Raw genomic sequence first — 21,401 nt, forward strand, 5'->3', positions numbered from 1 at the left:
TACATTTAACAATGAGATTGGTCTGTAGCTACCTGTGTGAGAGGGGTCTTTACCTTCCTTGGGAATGACCACTATGTGAGCTTCCAGTATTCCCCCTGTGAGGGGATTTGTGGGGGAAAGAGAATTAAAGGTTTTGAGGAATGGGGTTTGGAGAGTGTCTGAGAATGTCTTATAATATACTGCTGGGAGACCATCTGGGCCTGGGCTCTTTCCGGATTTAAGCTGTTTGATTGCCTGTTCCCATTCTGTGGAGGAGATTGGTGCTTCAAGAGTTGCTGCTACATCTAGGGGTATTTTCCCTGGGGCATATTGTTCTGGGAACGAGTTAATGTTTTGGGTTCTCAGGGATGCTAGCGTTGAGGGGGGCTCAGAGGTGCGTAAGTCGTAGAGAGAGGAATAGTATTTTGCAAATTCCTTTGCTATGTCATCGTTGTGTGTAAGGGGCTTTCCATTAGTAGAATGTAGCTGGTAGATCGTCTTATTGGCTTTTTTTTGCGTAGTGCTCTTGCGAGTAAGTGGCTTCTCTTGTTTCCAAACTCGTAGAAGAGTTTGTGAGATAGAATGAATTTTTTCTGAAGATTGAGCTGTAGCTCATCTTTGATAAGTGTGCGGATCTCAGTAAGCTCGGAGTGAGTTTGTTGCGCTAGGGTCTGTTTATGTAGGGCTTCAAGTTTCTTCAGTTTCCTGAATAGGTTGGATAGAGTAGCTTTCTTTGCTTTCTTAATAGATGCAGTTAGGGATATCAGTTTCCCCCGTATGACACATTTGTGAGCCTCCCATTGTGTTAGGGTGGATGTATCTGGGGTGTCGTTTTCAACGAAATAATCCTTTAAGCAGGAGCAGATCTCTTCTACCTTAAGTTCGTCCGTTAAAAGTGTAGGATCTAGTTTCCATATGTACGATCTGTGTGGGGTATCTGGGAAAGTAAGTGTCATGGAAATAGGATGGTGGTCCGAGAATGTCATGGGGTCTATTGTTGCTGCTGTCAGGATCGGGAGGTCTTGTTGTGAAAGAAACAGGTAGTCAATGCGAGAATATTTGTTGTGGGGGATAGAGAAAAAGGTAAAGTCTTTGTCTTTTGGGTGGAGGGTACGCCAAGCTTCATGGAGAGATAGTTCTTGTAAACATCCCTTGATCTGCTTCAGGGCCCTGTATGGTAAGTGAGATTTGCCTGTATAGGTGTCCTGAGGACACCTATAATATTTGAGAATGCCAAGTACTTTCTGCGCCAAGTCAACAAGACAAATGGAGAGCATGAATCTCCTCAGTGAGGTCAGACAACTATGAAAAACCTAGCACTTCCACACTCTGCCCACAACCTAAATAAATGCTCTAGACATACTGTACTTTAACCTCCTTAAGTTGGGCGGTATGCATATATGTGACAGCATGGACTGCTCCTTAAGCCGTGCTGCTTAATTAAACTCCTTCACACATCCCCATAATGGAGACCAAGCTGTCACTGAATAATGATCAGGAGCCAGTGGAATGAGCTCCCAATCACATGGTCACTGTGGTAGAGATATATATATTTTTTTTTTCTATTCCATGAGAACAAAAAGACACATTGGGGAACAATTCCCCCTTAATTACCAGGACATTTTTTTGTGATACAGCACTGCGTCGCTTTAACTGACAATTGCGTGGTCATGCGATGCTGTACCCAAACAAAATTCACTTCAACCCCCCCCGCCCCCCAAATAGAGCTTTCTTTTGGTGGTATTTGATCACCTCTGCGGTTTTTATTTTTTGTGCTAGTTTAGGCCAATTTGTATTCTACATATTTTTGGTAAAAAAAAAAAAATCGCATTAAGTGCATATTGATTGGTTTGTGCAAAAGTTACAGCATCTACAAAAAAGGGGATATATTTATGGCATTTTTATTATATTTTTTTTAGCATGACTGTGCCATTGCGGCGGACAGATCGGACACTTTTTTGGGACCACTGACATTCATACAGCGATTAGAGCTAAAAATAGCCACTGATTACTGTATAAATGACACTGGCAGGGAAGGGGTTAACACTAGGTGCACTTAAGGGGTTAAGTGTTCCCTAGGGAGGACTTTCTAACTGTGGGGGGGGGGGGGGGGCAGTGTACTCACAGGGTGTAGAGAGAGATTGCTGTTTCTGATCACTAGGAACAGCAGATCTCTCTCTCTGCCACTGTCAGAACGGGGATCTGTCAATGTAAAAATGTTCTGGCTACCGGGGGGGGGGCATTGCGGGTGGACATTGTGGCCGCCGGCCTCACGCATCAGCTCCAGCGTCGAGTGCCCCCTATAGCCCTTAAAACAGCCGCCGTACAGCTATGGCGATTCGCGCAGGGGAGCCAACCTTCAAAAGTACACAGATCAAAGGGTATTTTTCAGCTTTCAAAAGGCAGGATTCGGGAATCCAATGTAACACAATGCACAGCACATATTTGAGTGCAATTTGAGACCTAGTTGAAGGGGAAGGACACACCCCTATTTACACAGTCCCACTGGGAAACATGCACATCTGACAGGGTTATTCACCTGCTGTGTGCTAGGGGGGAGCACGGCCATCTCTCAGGATTGCCCAGTGTCTGGGAAAACTGTCAGAAGTGACTCATGTAGCTAGCAAAGGAAGGAGAGAGCAGACGGGAAGCAGTCTAGTGCTATAGATTAAAAAAATGATATATGATTACAGCGCTCACAATAATGTAAACATCACAACAAATCAAAAAATCTGTGAAAAAAAACGTAAATATATATTGTGCAAATGTGCTTCAAATAAATAAAGTGCAGTGATGCTTCAAACTCCTCCTGTGTCCCCACTCACCAAAAGGAATGGACCCCTAGCTTTTCAGTCCAGGGGGTTCAGGCTAGAATGTTGGCCAGGACTGGCAATTCATAGAGTCCAATGAAGATCTCCCCCCAATCGTGATGGTCATAGGTAGATATTGGCACTAAAAAAAATAAAAGGACTAATGGTGAAGTACAGTTTGCAGGATTTTATTGCGCAAACATGGTAAGGTACTTAGACTAGAAAAATTTGTATCGCAAGAGGTATTGCAGTGATAAAATCAAGGAAACACTGCATCCAGCGTGTGTTCCACCGAAACCGGAAGTGACGTTGTTTGAACTCAAACACCGGAAATTACGTCAACGCGTTTCGCCCTCCCTACAAGGCGTCATTAAGGACATTAAAGTATCTCACCACATTTGCACAATAAAATCCTGCCAAACTGTACTTCACTATTAGTCCTTCTTTTTCTTTTATTTTTTGGTGCCAATATCTACCTATGACCATCACGATTGGAGAAGTTCTTCATTGGTCCCTTCTATGAATTGCCAGTCCTGGCCAACGTTCAAGACTGAATGACCCCTACACTGAAAAGCTAGGGGTCCATTCCTTTTGGTGAGTGGGGACACAGGAGGGGTGTGTGATTCACCTTGAAGTTTGAAGCACCACTGCACTTTATTGATTGAAGCACATTTGCACAACTTATATGGACGTTATTTTCACAGATTTTTTTATTTGTTGTGATGTTTACATTATTGTGAGTGCTGTAAATCCTGTATAATTTCTTAATCTTGTCCAGTGTATAACACTCTGTGCACATTCCCCCCCCCCCACTAGCGCTATAGATTGAGACAAGTACACCCTATAGAACAGGGGTATTGAAATAAAATTCATGGATGTCCGATTAGTAAAATTTTCTTCCAGGAGAGGTCTGAATCGCATTTTTGTGCGATGATTCTTTACATCACAGCCCAGGTGTGCAGGCACAACAGCCCATTCATTTAAATGGGCTGCTGTGCCTGCATTTTCTGCTGTGAAAAGGTCTTGGCACCTTTTCAAAAATAGTGCAAGTATGAGGGTAAATGGCGTTCCCTATATAATGAAAGGCGACAGACCCTGTTTGTGTGTGTGTGTGTGTAATAGTCCCAAAAATGTAAGACAAATGTAAAATATTAAAAAATAGTTGAAATTAAAAATAGTTGAAATTATGAGACGACCCCAAAAAAATTAGCATGCCAGGTCCAAAAAATACATTAAAAAAATCAATCCAACCAAAGTCTTATGTGATAATTAAGTGCTTGGTGACGAAACACAGGAACAAAATCAAGGTGACTTTTAAGTGCTCCCCCTCTTGGGTCCCCACTCACCAGCTCCAGTAACCCCTACAGGGGTATCACGCATAGCATATGGGCTTGATGCACCGATCATGCAGCACTTTTCCAACTGGTATCCAGCTCCTATGGACCTTCAAAGGATATCCCGCAGCTGGATCGAATTGTGTGTGCAAAAGATCCTTCTCCAAGCCCAGATCAACCAGCTGTACTCCTCTCCTAATGCTCTCTCCAATATCCAGTATAGGTAAAGTTTTCATGCAAGAAATGAGATATGGGCTCCCATAGTGTAGTATTTAAATAAGGAAATTTTTTTATTTCAAAGTTAAAACAGTAAAAAAAGAAAAACAAAAAAATGTTCCATACTATGGAAACTCCTCACAAAGTCCTACAACTACGGGAAAAGGGACAGCTTCAGGCCCGTGGTATGTCTCGCTTGCAGCATGCACTCCAGCTGAGTTCCACAGGCTCCCTGTCCGCTATCACACCCGGATGCTTGACTCCGCCTCATTTTCATTTGATTTTTTTTCATATATTCGTATTTTTGTTATTGCAGTATCACGCTTTTTTAATCACTTTTAAACATTTATTTATATCGAGTTTACTTTTAATCTAGTGAGGTTTGCAACACTAGCACATGCACATTGATAATTTATTAGGATTGCACTATTGGTATATGCACATTTATTAGTCACTATAGAGGCACATAGCACCTAACAAGTGAACAGGGTCTGTCGCCTTTCATTATATAGGGAGCGCCATTTACCCTCATACTTGCACTATTATCACTCTAGTCCCCTATTGGGGACCTAGCAGGGTAGGCTGCACACTATATTTCCCTTTTGGCCTAAGCGCTGATATATTATTTTATTTAACCTTTTCAAAAATACAGCTGCATGGAAACTGAATGATGCATTTGTACCATGCTATTTCCATATACGGGAAACTGCACCTTGTATTTCAGTGCGTTTAAGAGTCAATGGTACCCTTGCACGTTTTCTGTGCAGCACCTCATTTTGTGTCACATATAGAAATAAGTTGGCGCTTGCGACAAGCTCAGTGTTGGCACGCCAGCCTGTTTGACATCACGGGGGATGGGGATGATCAAGGGAAATTTAAAAAAATGACTAATACAAGTCCATATAGTCCGTGTGTTAGCACCTGGAAGGCAGCCCATTGGAAGGTAAAAAGCAACTTCTGGAACAGCTGAGGATAAAACACAAGCGCCACTCTAAGTGCAGTATAAAAGTAAATTTAATTCATGAACGGGTATAGGTATTTATTTATTTATTTATTTCAGGTACTTATATAGCGCCGTCAATTTACGCAGCGCTTTACATATACATTGTACATTCACATCAGTCCCTACCCTCAAGGAGCTTACAATCTAAGGTCCCTAACTCACATTCATACATAACTAGGGACAATTTAGACAGGATCCAATTAGCCTACCAGCATGTCTTTGGAGTGTGGGAGGAAACCGGAGTACCCGGAGGAAACCCACGCAGGCACAGGGAGAACATGCAAACTCCAGGCAGGTAGTGTCGCGGTTGGGACTCACAAGAGTAAACCAGAAACAGGCACTGGGCACAAATTGCCGGGTATCCGTGGCGAGAGTGCATCCGGGAAGCTTCTAGCTAGTGGCTCAGAGCAGGCCGCGCCGGTGGTAGCCGACACTTACCAGATCTGGAACGCACAGGGAGCTGGGGGATGACGTAACTTCTGGGATATGGTGAACCAATAAGCGATGTGTCTACGGAGCATGCGCTCCTTCTTCAGGCCTTTCACATATCATCCCCACAGCACTGCCCCTTTTACTTCCCCTCGCACAGCACTGTCCCCCTTTACATCACTACCCCCCTACACACAGCACTGTCCCCCTTCACATCCCACCCCCCAGAGCACTGTCCCCCTTTACATCAACACCCCCACACACAACACTGCCCCCTTCACATTCCCCCCCCACAGCACTGTCCCCCTTTACATATCACCCCACAGCACTGTCCCCCTTTACATATCACCCCACAGCACTGTCCCCCTTTACATATCACCCCCAAAGCACTGTCCCCCTTTACATATCACCCCCAAAGCACTGTCCCCCTTCACGTCCCCCCACAGCACTGCCCCCTTTACATCACCACCCCCCACACACAACACTGTCCCCCTTCACACACCCCCACAGCACTGTCCCCCTTTACATATCACCCCCAAAGCACTGCCCCTTTCACACACCCCTCAGAGTACTGCCCCTTTCATATCCCCCTCCCACAGCACTGTCTTTACATCACCCACCCACTCCCCATCCTTCACAAATTCACAGCCATGTCCTTTCCCCCCCTTCACACTCCTACCTTTCACAGAGCGGAGAGCAGGAGATGGGACAATCTTGAACTGAAGGCAGAGGCACAGCAGCACTGGATGGGGCGCGGGAGCTGCCTCGTAACTTTTCATATTCGCAAGCGATTACTAGCATAACCTCCTAGCAACCAATCACCGCCTGGTTAACGTGAAAAGTTCAGAATTGTCCCATCTCCCGCTGTCCGCTCTGCTAATGACCGCGGCGGCGAAGTGGCAGCTAAATGGTGCGCTCGGGCTGGACACGGGCCACCATTTAGTGATGCCCGCTATAGAAAAATATGTTTTGCTGTTTTTGCTCTTCATTTCAGAGATTTACAACCACTTTAATGTTATTCTATATTAGGTCTGTCCTTTGACTATAGTCCAGAACTCTCTTTAGCCCTGCGCACATATGATATCCCAAACTGTAACAATGATGAGGCAGTACTTTCTCGAGAGTTTGACCAACCAGACAAGACAAGAAAGTGGAGAGAAGGTGTTCTTAAATCTAGCTTTAACTACTTGCTGCTGGATCCCAGGTAAAGATTTTTTTTTTGTTTACTGTTTCAAGTTGCATTTAGATTTAATATTATGCACATTTGCGACTAAAGAAAGGGTTTTTATGCAATTACATTCAGGGGGCAGCACAACACAGATTTTGAAGAACCAAGTTTTTTTTTTTTTTTTTTTTTTTTTTTTTTTTTTTCCCATATGTGCTGTCCTGTGACATGTTCAGCTCCATTAACTGCCTAATTTACCTCTAAAGTAAATGAAGGATGCAAGCATTTATTTTTGGCAGTAGCATTGGTTGGAATGATGCCTCTGTTAAAGATACATTGAGGGAAAAAAGTATTTGATCTCCTGCTGATTTTGTATGTTTGCCCACTGACAAAGAAATGATCAGTCTATAATTTTAATGGTCGGTTTATTTTAACAGTGAGAAACAGAATAACCAAAATTATACAGAAAAAACTAATTTCTAAAAAGTTATAAATTGATTTGCATTTTAATGAGTAAAATAAGTATTTGATCCCCTATCATTCAGCAAGATTTCTGGCTCGCAGGTGTCTACTATACAGGTAACAAGCTGAGATTAGAAGCACTCCTTTTAAGACACCTGTCCACAGAAGCAATCAATCAGATTCCAAACTCTCCACCATGGCCAAGACCAAAGAGCTGTCAAAGGATGTCAGGGAAAAGATTGTAGACCTACTGTACACAAGGCTGGAATATGCAACAAGACCATCGCCAAGCAGCTTGGTGAGAGGGTGACAACAGTTGGTGCAATTATTTGCAAATAGAAGAAACACAAAATAACTGTCATTCTCCCTCGTTCTGGGGCTCCATGCAAGATCTCACCTCGTGGAGTTTCCATGATCATGAGAATGGTGAGGAATCAGCCCAGAACTACACGGGAGAATCTTGTCAGTGATCTCAAGGCAGCTGGGACCACAGTCACCAAGAAAACAATTGGTAACACACTACGCTGTGAAGGACTGAAATCCTGCAACACCCACAAGGTCCCCCTACTCAAGAAAGCACATGTACAGGCCCCTCTGAAGTTTGCAAATGAACATCTAAATGATTCAGAGGAGACCTGTGTGAAAGTGTTGTGGTCAGATGAGACCAAAATAGAGCTCTTTGGCATCAACTCAACTCGCCGGGTTTGGAGGAGGAATGCTGGCTATGACCCCAAGAACACCATCCCCACTGTCAAACATGGAGGTGGAAACATTATGCTTTGCGGGTGTTTTTCTGCAAAGGGGACAGGACAACTTCACCGCATCAAAGGGACGATGGACACGGCCACGTTCCATCAAATCTTGGGTGAGAATCTCCTTCCCTTGAAAATGGGTCGTGGATGGTTTATTCCAGCATGACGATGACCCAAAACACACAGCCAAGGCAACAAAGGAGTGGCTCAAGAAGAAACACATTAAGGTCCTTGAGTGGCCTAGCCAGTCTCCAGACCTTAATCCCATAGAAGATATGTGGAAGGGAGCTGAAGGTTCGAGTTACCAAACGTCAGCCTCAAAACCTTAATGACTTGGAGAGGATCTGCAAAGGGAAGTGAGACAAAATCCCTCCTGAGGTGTATGCAAACCTGGTGGTCAACATCTGACCTCTGTGATTGCCAACAAGGGTGTTGCCACCAAGTACTAAGTCAAGTTTTGCGAAGGGGAACAAATACTTATTTCACTCATTAAAATGTAATCAATTTATAACTTTTTTGAAATGCGTTTTTCTGGATTCTTTTGTTGTTCTGTCTCACTGTTAAAATAAACCTACCATTAATATTATAGACTGATCATTTCTATGTCAGTGGGCAAATGTACAAAATCAGCAGGGGATTAAGTACCTTTTTCCCCTCACTGTATGTCTGTTGATATGTGTGGGGAGCCCTTTAAGGTGTTCTGTATGTCTGGGCAAAACATGCAGTACATCTCTACAATACATGCACTTTCTCCCAGATGTATACCTTTTAAAAATTGTAAGTACAGAAAAATACCTATTGATGAGCCAAACACACTCCAGTTCGGATTCGCAGCAGAACACAGGAACAGGCAAAAAATTCGGCAGAACACATGAATAATCAAAAGTGCTAATTTAAAAGGCTCATGCAAGTTATTGTCATAAAAAGTGTTTGGGGACTTGGGTCCTGCCCCAGGGGACCTGTATCAATGCAATTTTTTTTTTTTTTTTTTAAACGGTCGCGTTTTTTCGGGAGCAGTGACACTAAAGGTTTGAAAATATATATATATATATATATATAATATTATATTTAAAAAAAAATAACAAACCTTGTCATACTTACCTCTACTGCGCAGCACACTTTGCACAGAGTGGCCCCGATCCTTGTCTCCTGGGGTCCCTCAGTGGCTGTCTCGGCTCCTCGCTGCTTCTGATAACCCCCTCTGGGAAGTGCTCTCCCAAGGGGGTTACCTTGCAGGCGCGCTCCCGAGTCCTGTAGTCGGCGTCCATAGCTGACGACTACAGGACTCGGCCCCGCCCCCCAGCTCTTGTGTCATTGGAGTTGATTGACAGCAGCGCGAGCCAATGGCTCTGCTGCTATCATTCTATCCAATGAAGAGCCGAGAAGATCGAGCAAAGGAAGAGCATGTTCGCGATGCAGGACTTTCCAGGGCTCAGGTAAGTAAAACTGGGGGGCCAGTGATCATAAGATTTTTTTTTTTTTTTTTTTCACCTTAATGCATAGGATGTATTAAATTGAAAAAAACATGAACCTTTACAACCCCTTTAACAATCGTGCCTGGGGGGGTGTGTTTAGAACAATACCACAGAAAAATGACATTTCTAAAGGAAAAATTGTCATCTAAAACTGATCGCGGCTGTAATGAATTGTCGGGTCTCGACAATATAGATAAAACTCATTAAAAAAAAACAGCATGGGGTCCCCCCTCCCAGTCCATTACCAGGCCCTTTGGGTCTGGTATGAATATTAATGGGAACCCCAAACCAAAAATTAAAAAAAAAATTAAATTATAAAAAAATGAAAAAAAAATGTGTGGGGGTCCCCCTAAAATCCATACCAGGCCCTTCAGGTCTGATATGGAAATTAAGGGTAACCCTGCACCAAATTTAAAAAAAAATGGCATAGGGGTCCCCCCCAAAATCCATACCAGACCCTTATCCAAGCATGCAACCTGGCAGGCCGTAGGAAAAGAGGGGGAACGAGAGAGCCCCCCCCGAACCGTAGCAGGCCACATGCCCTCAACATGGGGAGGGTGCTTTGGGGTCTGATGGGGACAAGGGCCTCATCCCCACAACCCTTGCCCGGTGGTTGTGGGGGTATGCGGGTGGGGGGCTTATTGGAATCTCCCAGCCCCCCCGTGTGAATTGGTAATGGGGTATATCGTACCCCTACCATTTCACAAAAAAAGTGTCAAAAGTGGTAAAGACAAGAGACGGCTTGGGACAAGTCCTTTATTAAAAAATAAAAGAATAAAAATGTCCCTCAATGTAAGTTCATGCCGCCAGACAGACCGAAAAAAATAAATAAAAAAGCCGCAACCGATCCGCCTCCATGGGAGGCTCCCGTGGCGTCAGAGGGGGCGGGGTCACCCATTTACGTCACCGGGTGGCCCCTCCCTCAGTTATATAAGAACTGTCACAGAGAAGAAGTGTCAGTCGACGGGAGCCTCCCATGGAGGCGGACCGGTTGCAGCCTTTTTTTTTTTTTTTTTTTTTCGGTCCATTGGGCGGCGTGAACTTACATCGTGGGACATTTTTATTTTTTTATTTTTTAATAAGGACTTGTCCCAAGCTGTCTCTTGTCTTTTTTACCATCTATGACACTTTTTTTTGTGAAATGGTAGGGGTATGATGTACCCCATTACCAATTCACACAGGGGGGAGGCCGGGATGTGGGGGTGCCCTTGTTAAAGGGGGCTTCCAGATTCCGATAAGCTCCCCGCCCGCATACCCCCACAACCACTGGGCAAGGGTGGTGGGGATGAGGCCCTTGTTGATGGGGACAAGGTACCTTGGGGTCAGACCCCAAATTATCCTCCCTGTTGAGGGCATGTGGCCTGGTACGGTTCAGGAGGGGGGTTCAGGAGGGGGGGTCGCTCTCTCGTCCTCCCCTCTTTTCCTGCGGCCTGCCAGGTTGCGTGCTCGGATAAGGGTCTGGTATGGATTTTGAGGGGGACCCCTACGCCTTTTTTTTTTTTTTTTTTTTTTTTTTTATTTTGGCGCAGGTTTTCCCTTAATTTCCATATCAGACCTGAAGGGCCTGGTATGGCTTTTAGGGGGAACCCCACGCAATTTTTTATTTTTTTTTTATTTTTGGTTTGGGGTTCCCCTTAATATTCATACCAGACCCAAAGGGCCTGTAATGGACTGGGAGGGGGGACCCCATGCTGTTTTTTTCAATGAGTTTTATCTATATTGTCGAGACCTGACAATTCTTTACAGCCGCGATCAGTTTTAAATGACAATTTTTCCTTTAGAAATGTCATTTTCTTGTGGTATTGTTCTAAACACGGGAAAAATGCGCCACTTTGAAGACATACTATAGACACCCCCAGGCACGATATTTGAAGGAATATTTCATTTTTATTGTTCCACTTTTAAAAAAAAAAACATTTGAAAAAATAAAAATTTTACTCACCAGAAACCCCTGTTGCTAGGCAGTCTTCCTAATCTGCCTCTTCCTATTCCGCGGCGCTGTTTCTTCTGTTTCCTCCTCCTCGGCGAGCTGCCCCGTTGTCTTCTGGGACATGTGTGTGTCCAAGGAAACAACGGGGCCATTCACAAAGAGCCGCGTGATTCGCGCATGTGCAGGAGGAAACAGGCCACAAGGCTCCACTGCCTGTTTCCCTTAGTTAGGAATTAAGGCCAAAAAGTTCTATCTTGGTCTCATCAGACCAAAGAATCTTATTTCTCACCATCTTGGAGTCCTTCAGGTGTTTTTTTTTTTTAGCAAACTCCATACGGGCTTTCATGTGTCTTGCACTGAGGAGAGGCTTCCGTCGGGCCACTCTGCCATAAAGCCCCGCCTGGTGGAGGGCTGCAGTGATGGTTGACTTTCTACAACTTTCTCCCATCTCCCAACTGCATCTCTGGAGCTCAGCCACAGTGATCTTTGGGTTCTTCTTTACCTCTCTCACCAAGGCTCTTCTCCCCCGATAGCTCAGTTTGGCCGTACGGCCAGCTCTAGGAAGGGTTCTGGTCATCCCAAACGTCTTCCATTTAAGTATTATGGAGGCCACTGTGCTCTTAGGAACCTTAAGTGCAGCAGAAATTTTTTGTAACCTTGACCAGATCTGTGCTTTGCCACAATTCTGTCTCTGAGCTCTTCAGCAGGCAGTTCCTTTGACCTCATGATTCTCATTTGCTCTGACATGCACTGTGAGCTGTAAGGTCTTATATAGACAGGTGTGTGGCTTTCCTAATCAAGTCCAATCAGTATAATCAAACACAGCTGGACTCAAATGAAGGTGTAGAACCAACTCAAGGATGATCAGAAGAAATGGACAGCACCTGAGTTAAATATGAGTGTCACAGCAAAGGGTCTGAATACTTAGGACCATGTGATATTTCAGTTTTTCTTTTTTAATAAATCAGCAAAAATGTCAACAATTCTGTGTTTTTCAGGCAATATGGGGTGCTGTGTGTACATTAATGAGGTCAAAAAATGAACTTAAATGATTTTAGCAAATGGCTGCAATATGACAGAGTGAAAAATTTAGGGGGGTCTGAATACATTCCATCCCCACTGTGTGTGTGTGTGTGTGTGTGTGTGTGTGTGTGTGTGTGTGTATGTATGTGTGTATGTATATATGTATGTGTAAAGGGGGGAGTTTGGGACTTTAAATGAGGCACAATAAATTAAATGTACCTCCATTCCTGATTCAGGTAAATAAGAAAGGAATGTGGGACTTTAAATGAGGCAATAAAGTCTAAGGCTGTAGCCGGAAGTAAAAGCCAACAAAATCTCCATTGGTTTTAAAGAATGCACATACAGTATTTGGCAGTTTTTCTGAATTTCGACGGAACCACTCATTATAATTTCTAATCCGAAAAGAAACTGCCTCTTTTTTTTTTATTTATTGCTATCTTTGTACCTTTTCATAAGATTTCTCCTCGCTATCTGTTATGACAGGATGTGACAAATGTTTCCAACAGGCCTTCAGACAAAACACTTTATTAGTAGAGGGGGGAAGGGTTGGAATATCTGACAATGTTTGTTTTTATTGGTGTCCATGCTTGCTGTCTCAGTGACAACTTCACCCCTATTTCTTATAAGTATGTTACGGTGACATTAGCTTCCAATGCTGTAAATCAAATTATATGACAAGAGGGTGGGGCAGGGCCAAGCCACCCTGTCTGTATCAATAGATGCAGACAGGGCGGCTTGGGAGCAAGCCCGCACAGAAGCCCCCATAGAAAGCAGGTGATTGACTACCTTCTTTTATAGGTATGGCTTGCTTCAGTTACTTTTCTATAGAGACAGGATTGGGAGAGGGTTGTGTCCCTTTCCTCCAATCAGCTCTCACACAGTTTACAGGAACTCTAACTGCAGCTCTCTGCCCCTTCCTCGGTGCTACTGACAGATCCAAAAGGACTTTATCACAATTGTGCTCTTTTAAAGGGTTGTAGACAAGAGAAGACTGCAGATAAACAAGTAAAACTTATGTAGGAGGATTTGTTTCATCTTTGTGTATCATCTGAGGCTATGCACTTCACAGGGTATATGAGTGGGTTTACAGCCACTGTAGAGATCACTGGGGAACGTTGACCCAGGAAATAACTGATTGCCTTTAGTGACCGGACAGAATTTGTCTCCCTGTTAGAGAAAAACTTGGCCATGCGTTGTATTGGTTTTTGCCTTTTTTCATCTTTTTGGTTAAGCTTGCTGGAAATTATCCTTTTTTTTTTAATTTTCAATGATTTATATACATTTTTTTTATTAGGTTTTAACCAAAATAATTATACAGCTGAATCTGAAAGGTCGGCAACAATGATTTACTAATAGGGGGATCATTCTGCCTATCGCCTCAGAAAGAAGAGGAAAGGGAGGTGTGCAGTATAGGCATGATATGTCATCTATCCTATATAAGGTCACTAAGGTAGGTGTGATTAGTTAGTTAGTATATGTTTCCCTAGTTAATATCCAGAAATTCGCTTTAAAAAAAGAAAATAGTACAACAAGTAAAAAGAAAAGGTGGGTAGATGAGAGAGATTGGGAGAGCGTGATGCCCAGCAGGCAACTTTTGAATGTCAAGTCTTCAGCAGGAAGTGATCGGTGAAAGCACTGAATCCATAGACTTCACTTTTTGAGGAGTCTGTCATAGGCGTATGCAAGCATACTAGTCAATTTTTCATACTTTAAAAAGGAGTGAATGAATTGTTTCACCTTTGCGAATTTTGAATTGTACAACATTGGCTACTTTTATATTGGGCTTTAGTAAGAGATTTCTTGTGCACAAAACAAATAAGACCCCACACGCCAAGAAAATCAGGTGTAGTATACACACACACACACACACACACACGAGGAGGTGTGGCCTGGGAGGAGCCGGACTGAAGCCATATCTCACTTTCAGGTACTATGACTGATTTTCCTGGAGTGTGGTGTCTTATTTGTTTTGAACATTTTACCGATATTGGAATTATTCCATTGTTTTTCCTTTCTATTTAGGGTGACCAGAAACCTTCCATCTCGCTGTCATACCTTATCCATGCCTGAGTGTTTCCGCACTTTTGTCCAAGCAGTGTTTTATGTGGGCAAAGGAAAGAGAGCCCGTCCATATTGTCATCTGTATGAGTCTTTGGCACACTATAAGGGTAGCAACAAACCGGTACTGGGAGTTTTTTTTCTGCCTTATTTACCTTGTATATTACCTTTAAACAATAACTAAACAAAAGGTTTTAAAAGCTTACATTGTTAAGAGCATAGAAAGTCGCATATACAGTGTACTATATCCATTAATGATATACATCATGAAGTGGGGTGGAAAGAGGAAGGATTCATACAGCAAACAGAAGCAGTCAGGAGAAAAATATTTATACAGCAGAACTGAAATATTTGCCATGCAATCCTTTCACACTATTTTTTTCTGATGTACAATGCTTTCTATGTAGCAAGAAGTAGTAGCGCTAATTAAGCCCTAAAATAAAAATCACACACCAATAAAGTAATGTGCAAAAAATATGAAATTCAGTAAACAAATAAATAATTGTCCATTTCAAAAAAGTGTGCTGAGATTGAATAGACAAAAATGTGCATGTAGTTCACTTCTTAGAGTCCATCCTCCACCGCACCACGAGTGAAAAATCACACAGAATGCTCGCTTACCAGACAGCAAGCTCAGATTAGCTTGCGACCTATACCCGGCCAGGGCCTTTGCAAATGGAGGACGAAATCCAGACACAGCCCTTTAGGATGGTCAGCATGCCTGAGCGTGTATGTCTGCAGGAGGCAGATGTGGCCCGCGACCAAGCAGCACACAGCTTTCCAAGTAAGCTCCAGGAGGGAGTTTGACTAAGTAAGATTGTGACGACAGCGAGGGCCGCAGCTTGAGAGTGTCAGCCACAGAACTTTATCTCCACCAACAGGAGCTTTGGTGAAGACCAGACATGTTCAGAACCTCATCTTCAAGAATGCCATCATCCTCTGACCATATATACGATCTTTGATTGGGGAGTTTGGCGGTCTCTGTTATACATGCTGACCATCCTGAAGGGCTGTGTCTGGATTTCGTCCTCCATTTGCAAAGGCCCTGGCTGGGTATAGGTCGCAAGCTAATCTGAGCTTGCTGTCTGGTAAGCGAGCATTCTGTGTGATTTTTTTTTCACTCGTGGTGCGGTGGAGGATGGACTCTAAGAAGTGAACTACATGCACATTTTTGTCTATTCAATCTCAGCACACTTTTTTGAAATGGACAATTATTTATTTGTTTACTGAATTTCATATTTTTTGCACATTACTTTATTGGTGTGTGATTTTTATTTTAGGGGTTATTTAGCGTTATTGTGTGTATCCCACGTGTAGCAGCAGCTTGTTTGATTTTTGATTCATTTATTTAGATATTTGGCAATTTCACCTACAGCGCAGTTTTTGTTTTATTAATGCTTTCTATGTGACTTTCAAGGTGAAATGGAAACTATTTCATACCCAACATAGTAGCCACCACCTAGCGTCAAATTGACCTATGGTGTCTGGCTATAATCCTATTGTACAACCGTTTCTGTTTATTCCATGCTTGCTGTGCCATGCTTTTGTGTCCTTTAAACAATATCAGCTGCAGGACATTTTTACTTCTAATGTGTGGGCATGTATACATGCCCTTTAATTGACCCCTATTGGTGTGGGCATGCAAGCCTTCCCCTTATTTCTTGGCATGGACTAACTTTGTCATGGGCATGAAGTTAGTAAAGGTCAACTTTCCTTCCTTCCTAGTCATCCACTCACTCCAGTGAAAATGTGTCCACCCATGGGCCCTGTTTAGATTATGATTGGATTGCCATAACCTTTAGGTAAAGTACCCATTGGCTTGTTCACAAATATGATACTCTGCACTGTTAGGTAATTTTTACTCCCTCTGCATAAATCTACCTATAATATATTGTGTGCATAGAGCAGTGGTATGATATGTAATGATGTGATGTACACCGGGAGCTGAGGACTCAATGAACTTAAGCAAAGAACAGTTTTGCCCAAGCAATAAATGGTAAGCTCTCTTGTGTTCATATAGTTAACATGTTTTCTGTCAATTTCAGCCTTGTTCTAAAGTACAGCATATTGTAGACATCTGGAGAAGCGGTCAGGGTGTGCTGTCCCTTCATTGTTTCCAGAACACAATCCCTGTAGAGGCGTACACAAGAGAAGCCTGCATGGTGGATGCAATTGGTAAGACCACTAAAGCATATTTGTTGCTAATCTTGCAAGCAGTTGGTTACTGTGCTGACATAGTTTGGTTATGCTCCTTGGTATAAAACACATGTGTTCCAGACAAGAATGTTCCCTCACTTTTGACACCTGAGGTAGCTCTTTATGTGCTGGCCTGACCCCTCAGCACAACAATTGTACTTGCCTTTTTACACTTAGGTGAAATTGTGTGATGATAGTATGCTGTTTCACCATAGTCCACAGTAATGACAAGGTTTTTGAGCCCAGGTGGTGTGGTGAAAACTGCGTTTCTTTAACGACAAATTTGTACTTGCCTCAGCTGCTTTTAAAATTAAACATCCCTAATGATGCACCAAAAGCAGTAGTCGAGAAGATATTGTAGAGATATTTTGGCATTAAATGGGCAATGTACATTCTTATTAACTACTTATGGACTGCCCGCCATTATTATACAGCAGCTGTTTGAAGAGGAATACCGTTGTTATGGCAGCAGATAGCTGCCATAACAGTGATATCCTCTTCTTCAGTGGGCGGTCCACTTTCAGATAAAAATGGTCTCTGTGGTGGATTCGTCGCAAGATCACTTTTATCGGGGGCGGGAGAGGGCCCAACCTCCCGCCGTGCTTCGGTCGTCTCCGCTGCTTATCGGAGCCTCCGGTAGCGGTTGAGACAATCGGGTCCTGTCACGTCCACAGCCTGGACCCAAGTGAGGGAAAGATGGCCCCCACTTGGCTCCATAGCATTGGATGGTGGAAGCAATGTAAAACGTCACTTCTGCCCAATGCTCCTAAAGGGGACTTTTTTTTTTTTTCCATTACATTTTAGTGTGAATATGAGATCTAAGGTCTTTTTGACCCCAGATCTCATATTTAAGAGGTCCTGTCATGTTTTTTTTTTCTCTTTTATGTTTACAAGTGATCCAAACATTTTTTTTAAAAGGACAGTGTAAAAACAAAAAGTAAAATTAATAAGAAAATACATTTTAAAGCATCCCGTCTCGCCGAGCTTGAGCACAGAAGCGAACGCATACGTAAGTCGCGCTTCCATATGAAAACGGTATTGCCGAGATCAATAGAGCGAGAACAATAATTCTAGCCCTAGACCTCCTCTGTAACTCTAAACATGTAACCTGTAGAAATGTTTAAACGTCGCCTATGGAGATTTTTAATGGGTGAAAGTTTGTCGCCATTCCACGAGCGGGTGCAATTTTGAAGCGTGACATGTTTGGGTATCAATTTACTCGACGTAACATTATCATTCACAAGATAAAAAAAAAAATTGGGTTAACTTTACTTTTTTTTTTTTCTTTTTTTTGAAGCGGAGTTCCACCCAAAAATGGAACTTCCGCTTTAAGGGAAGGTGACCCCCTGACATGCCACATTTGGCATTTCATTTTTTTTGTGGGGGGGAGCGGAAACCCTCTTTTTAGAGGGTTCCAGCTCCCACTTCCTCCCGCGGCGCCGGAAGTAAGTTCACCTCTGCCCCCTCCCTCTCGGCAATCATCTGGGACATGTCACAGGTCGCCGATGATTGGCCGGCCAGTCACAGCGCGGCTCGCATGTGCGCAGTGCGTGCCCGGCTGTGAAGCCACAGCTAGGCGCCCACAGTGACAATGCCGGCGCCGCAGAGAGGAGGGAGAGACGAGCGGGGCTTCGTTCCCCCGCATCGCTGGACCCTGGGACAGGTAAGTGTCTGATTATTAAAAGTCAGTAACTGCAGTATTTGCAGCTGCTGACTTTAAATTTTTTTTTTTTGTCGGAACTCCGCTTTAAGTTTACTTTTTCCAAAAAAGTTTTAAAAAGTTGTAAGACCGCTGCGCAAATATGGTGTGACATAAAGTATTGCAATGACCACCATTTTATTCTCTAGGGTGTTAGAACCCAGAACCCCCAAACATTTATATATTTTTTTTTTCTAAGTAGTTTTCTAGCAAAAAAAAAAAATTATTTTAACTTGTAAACGACAAATCTCAAAAAGAGGCTCTATCCTTAAGTGGTTAAAGAAACAGTTTATTCATGCTCTCAGGCTACTTTTCACCATCCCACCTCTGCCCCCTTCCTCTCTCACAATAACACAAATGTCTTTTTCTTTATTGTCTATTGTCTATCCATGCATGTTGCTTTAGAGCGATTCTGCAGTGCTTGCCGAATTTTTGGACACGTGCTTTTGCCGCGATTTGCGTTTTTTTTTGTTTTTTTTTTTCTTACACTGTATATAGCTGGTTGCTGAGGAGGGGGTCGGGAAGCCAGCTGCTGCGTCCTTAAGAACCGATGAGTCATCAGTTGTCAGTGGGCTTCCCGCTGAATGTAAAAAAAAAAAATCGAGAGAAAAAAAACGGGTGGAGCCCCCCCCCCCCCCCCCCCAAGTTCCTACCAGGCCATTGGGTCCAGTATGAATTTGGAGGGGATCTCCCCACACCAAAATTGAAAAAAAAATGGTGTGGGGGTCCCCCCAAAATCCATACCAGACACTTATCCAAGCTTGCAGACAGGCAGGTCAGGAAAGGGAGGGGACGAGCGAGCGCCCCCCTCCTGAACCATACCAGTCCGCATGCCCTCAACATGGGATGGGTGCTTTGGGGAAGGGGGCGCTCTATGCCCCCCACCCCAAAGCACCTTGCTCCCATGTTGATGGGGACAAGGGCCTCTTCCCGACAACCCTTGCCCGGTGGTTGTCGGGGTCTGCGGGCGGGGGGCTTATCGGAATCTGGAAGCCCGCTTTAACAAGGGGGCCCCTAGTCCCCCCCCCCCCCTTATGTGAATGAGTATGGGGTACATTGTACCCCTACCCATTCACTAAAAAAAAAGCTGTGTAGTGTTAAAAAATACAGTAGACAGTTTTTGACAAGTCTTTTATTAAAAATCTCCTTCTCTGCTTCTTCCTCCGGTCTTCCTCCATCTTCTCCCGCATCTTCATCCTCCGGTCTTTTTCTTCTTCCCCTGCTTCTTCTTCCGCTCTTCTTCTGTCTTTTGTCCGGTGTTCTTCTTCCTCTGCCGACGCTCCAGCCGACAACCCTCCTTCGATTCTGCGTCTCGCTGATCTGTCAGCGCCGATGTCCTGCATTTCTTAAATAACGATGGGGCGTGGCAATCGGTTTACGTCACTCGGAGGCCACGCCCCCTTGAGACGTCACTGAACCATCATGCCCTGAGCGGTGACGTCACAAGGGGGCATGGCCTCCAGATGACATAATCAGATTGCCACGCCCCATCGTTATTTAAGAAATGCAGGACATCGGCGCTGACAGATCAGCGAGACGCAGCATCGGAGAATAGCACTGGCGCAGAGCCCCCCCTACCACAAAGCACCCATCCCCCCATGTTGCGGGCATGCAGCCTGGTATGGTTCAGGAGGGGGGGCGCTGACCTGCCGGGCTGCATGCTCGGATAAGGGTCTGGTATGGATCCCACGCCATTTTTTTTTTTTTTTACATTTTGGTGTGTGGGGGTCCCCTCCGAATCCATACTAGACCCAAGGGCCTGGTATGGACTTAGCGGGAGACCCCACGCTGTTTTTTTTCACTTTTTTTTTTTTTTTACCCGGCATTTTTTTTTAAGCCAGTTGACAGCTGATGACTCATCGGTTGTTAATAACGCAGCGGCTGGCTTCCCGGCCCCCTCCTTAGCAACCAGCTATATACAGTGTAAAAAAAGAAATTAAAAAAAAAAAAAACGCAAATCGTGGGAAAAACGTGATACTTGCGTTTTTGGATGCGGGTCCATTGAATTCTATTACATGCAAAACGCTGCATTTTGCGGGAAAAAAGTCCCCGACCCTTTCCAAAAACGCAGAGGCACAAAAATGCATTGATGTGAACATGTTACATAGGAACCCATGTTAAAAAATTTCCCTGCATTTCTGCAAAATGCATCAAAAAACACATTAGTGTGAATCGAGCCTCACACAGGGATTCTTAAATGGTGGATATACTGCTACCTACAGGAGAATTGGCAAACCAAAACTTTAGGCCAGCTCAGAATAACCCCTTCTACAAGCATGCCTTAGTTTTTTTTGCAAGTGTCCTAGGAGGAAGTCTTCTTCCCCCCGCAAATTTTTCATCTGTTCTGTCTGTGGCTTCACCGGCCTGAGGCTGATGTTGTCTCTATAGTCTTTGCTGCACAAACCTGCCTCTGAGGAGTTTGTCTTCTGCCATCGCTACCAAAATAATGTCCATTTCAGCTTTGATTATCTAACCACCTTGCATCCTGCAACATAAGAAAAATTGCAAAAGCATCTTTATTCTGCAGGGCCTCTGCTTTCAGAAAATGTACTATGTTTTGAGGTTCTAAGTAAACTTCTAGCAATAAGTGATAATTTTTAACGTGTGTGTGCAAAAAATGTAAAATTCTTTCGGACAGCAAGTGATTATTGTGGTATGCTCCACTTTGAAGCTAGAGGATCAGCTTGTTGCTTCTAGCACTGCTAGCTTTAGTCCAGGATCTTTTAGAGGATCTAAAACCTTTTTTTGTTTACCTGCTGTTTTAGTTAAAAAATGGAAACATCCTGATAGAAGATGTATGCCCATTTTAAAGAAAAATTTAACAAGTGTTTATTACTGTGGGGACAATGGTATAAGAAATATAAGGGCTT

At 43.7% G+C, this 21,401-nt stretch overlaps 1 protein-coding gene across 2 annotated transcripts in view; it reads left to right on the forward strand.

Annotated features, from left to right (window-relative positions):
• The window catches only part of ANKLE1 (ankyrin repeat and LEM domain containing 1), an 89,081-nt gene that overhangs the window by 53,520 nt on the left and 14,160 nt on the right, over positions 1 to 21,401 (forward strand). For both annotated transcript variants that reach the window (XM_073599287.1, XM_073599295.1), the window contains 3 exons: positions 6,801 to 6,975; positions 14,601 to 14,760; positions 16,682 to 16,811. In XM_073599287.1, the coding sequence (XP_073455388.1) occupies positions 6,801 to 6,975; positions 14,601 to 14,760; positions 16,682 to 16,811 (465 nt within the window). The remainder of the gene's footprint in view (positions 1 to 6,800; positions 6,976 to 14,600; positions 14,761 to 16,681; positions 16,812 to 21,401) is intronic.

This window comes from Aquarana catesbeiana, linkage group LG01 (assembly GCF_042186555.1).
Source record: "Aquarana catesbeiana isolate 2022-GZ linkage group LG01, ASM4218655v1, whole genome shotgun sequence".
Lineage (NCBI taxonomy): Eukaryota > Metazoa > Chordata > Amphibia > Anura > Ranidae > Aquarana > Aquarana catesbeiana.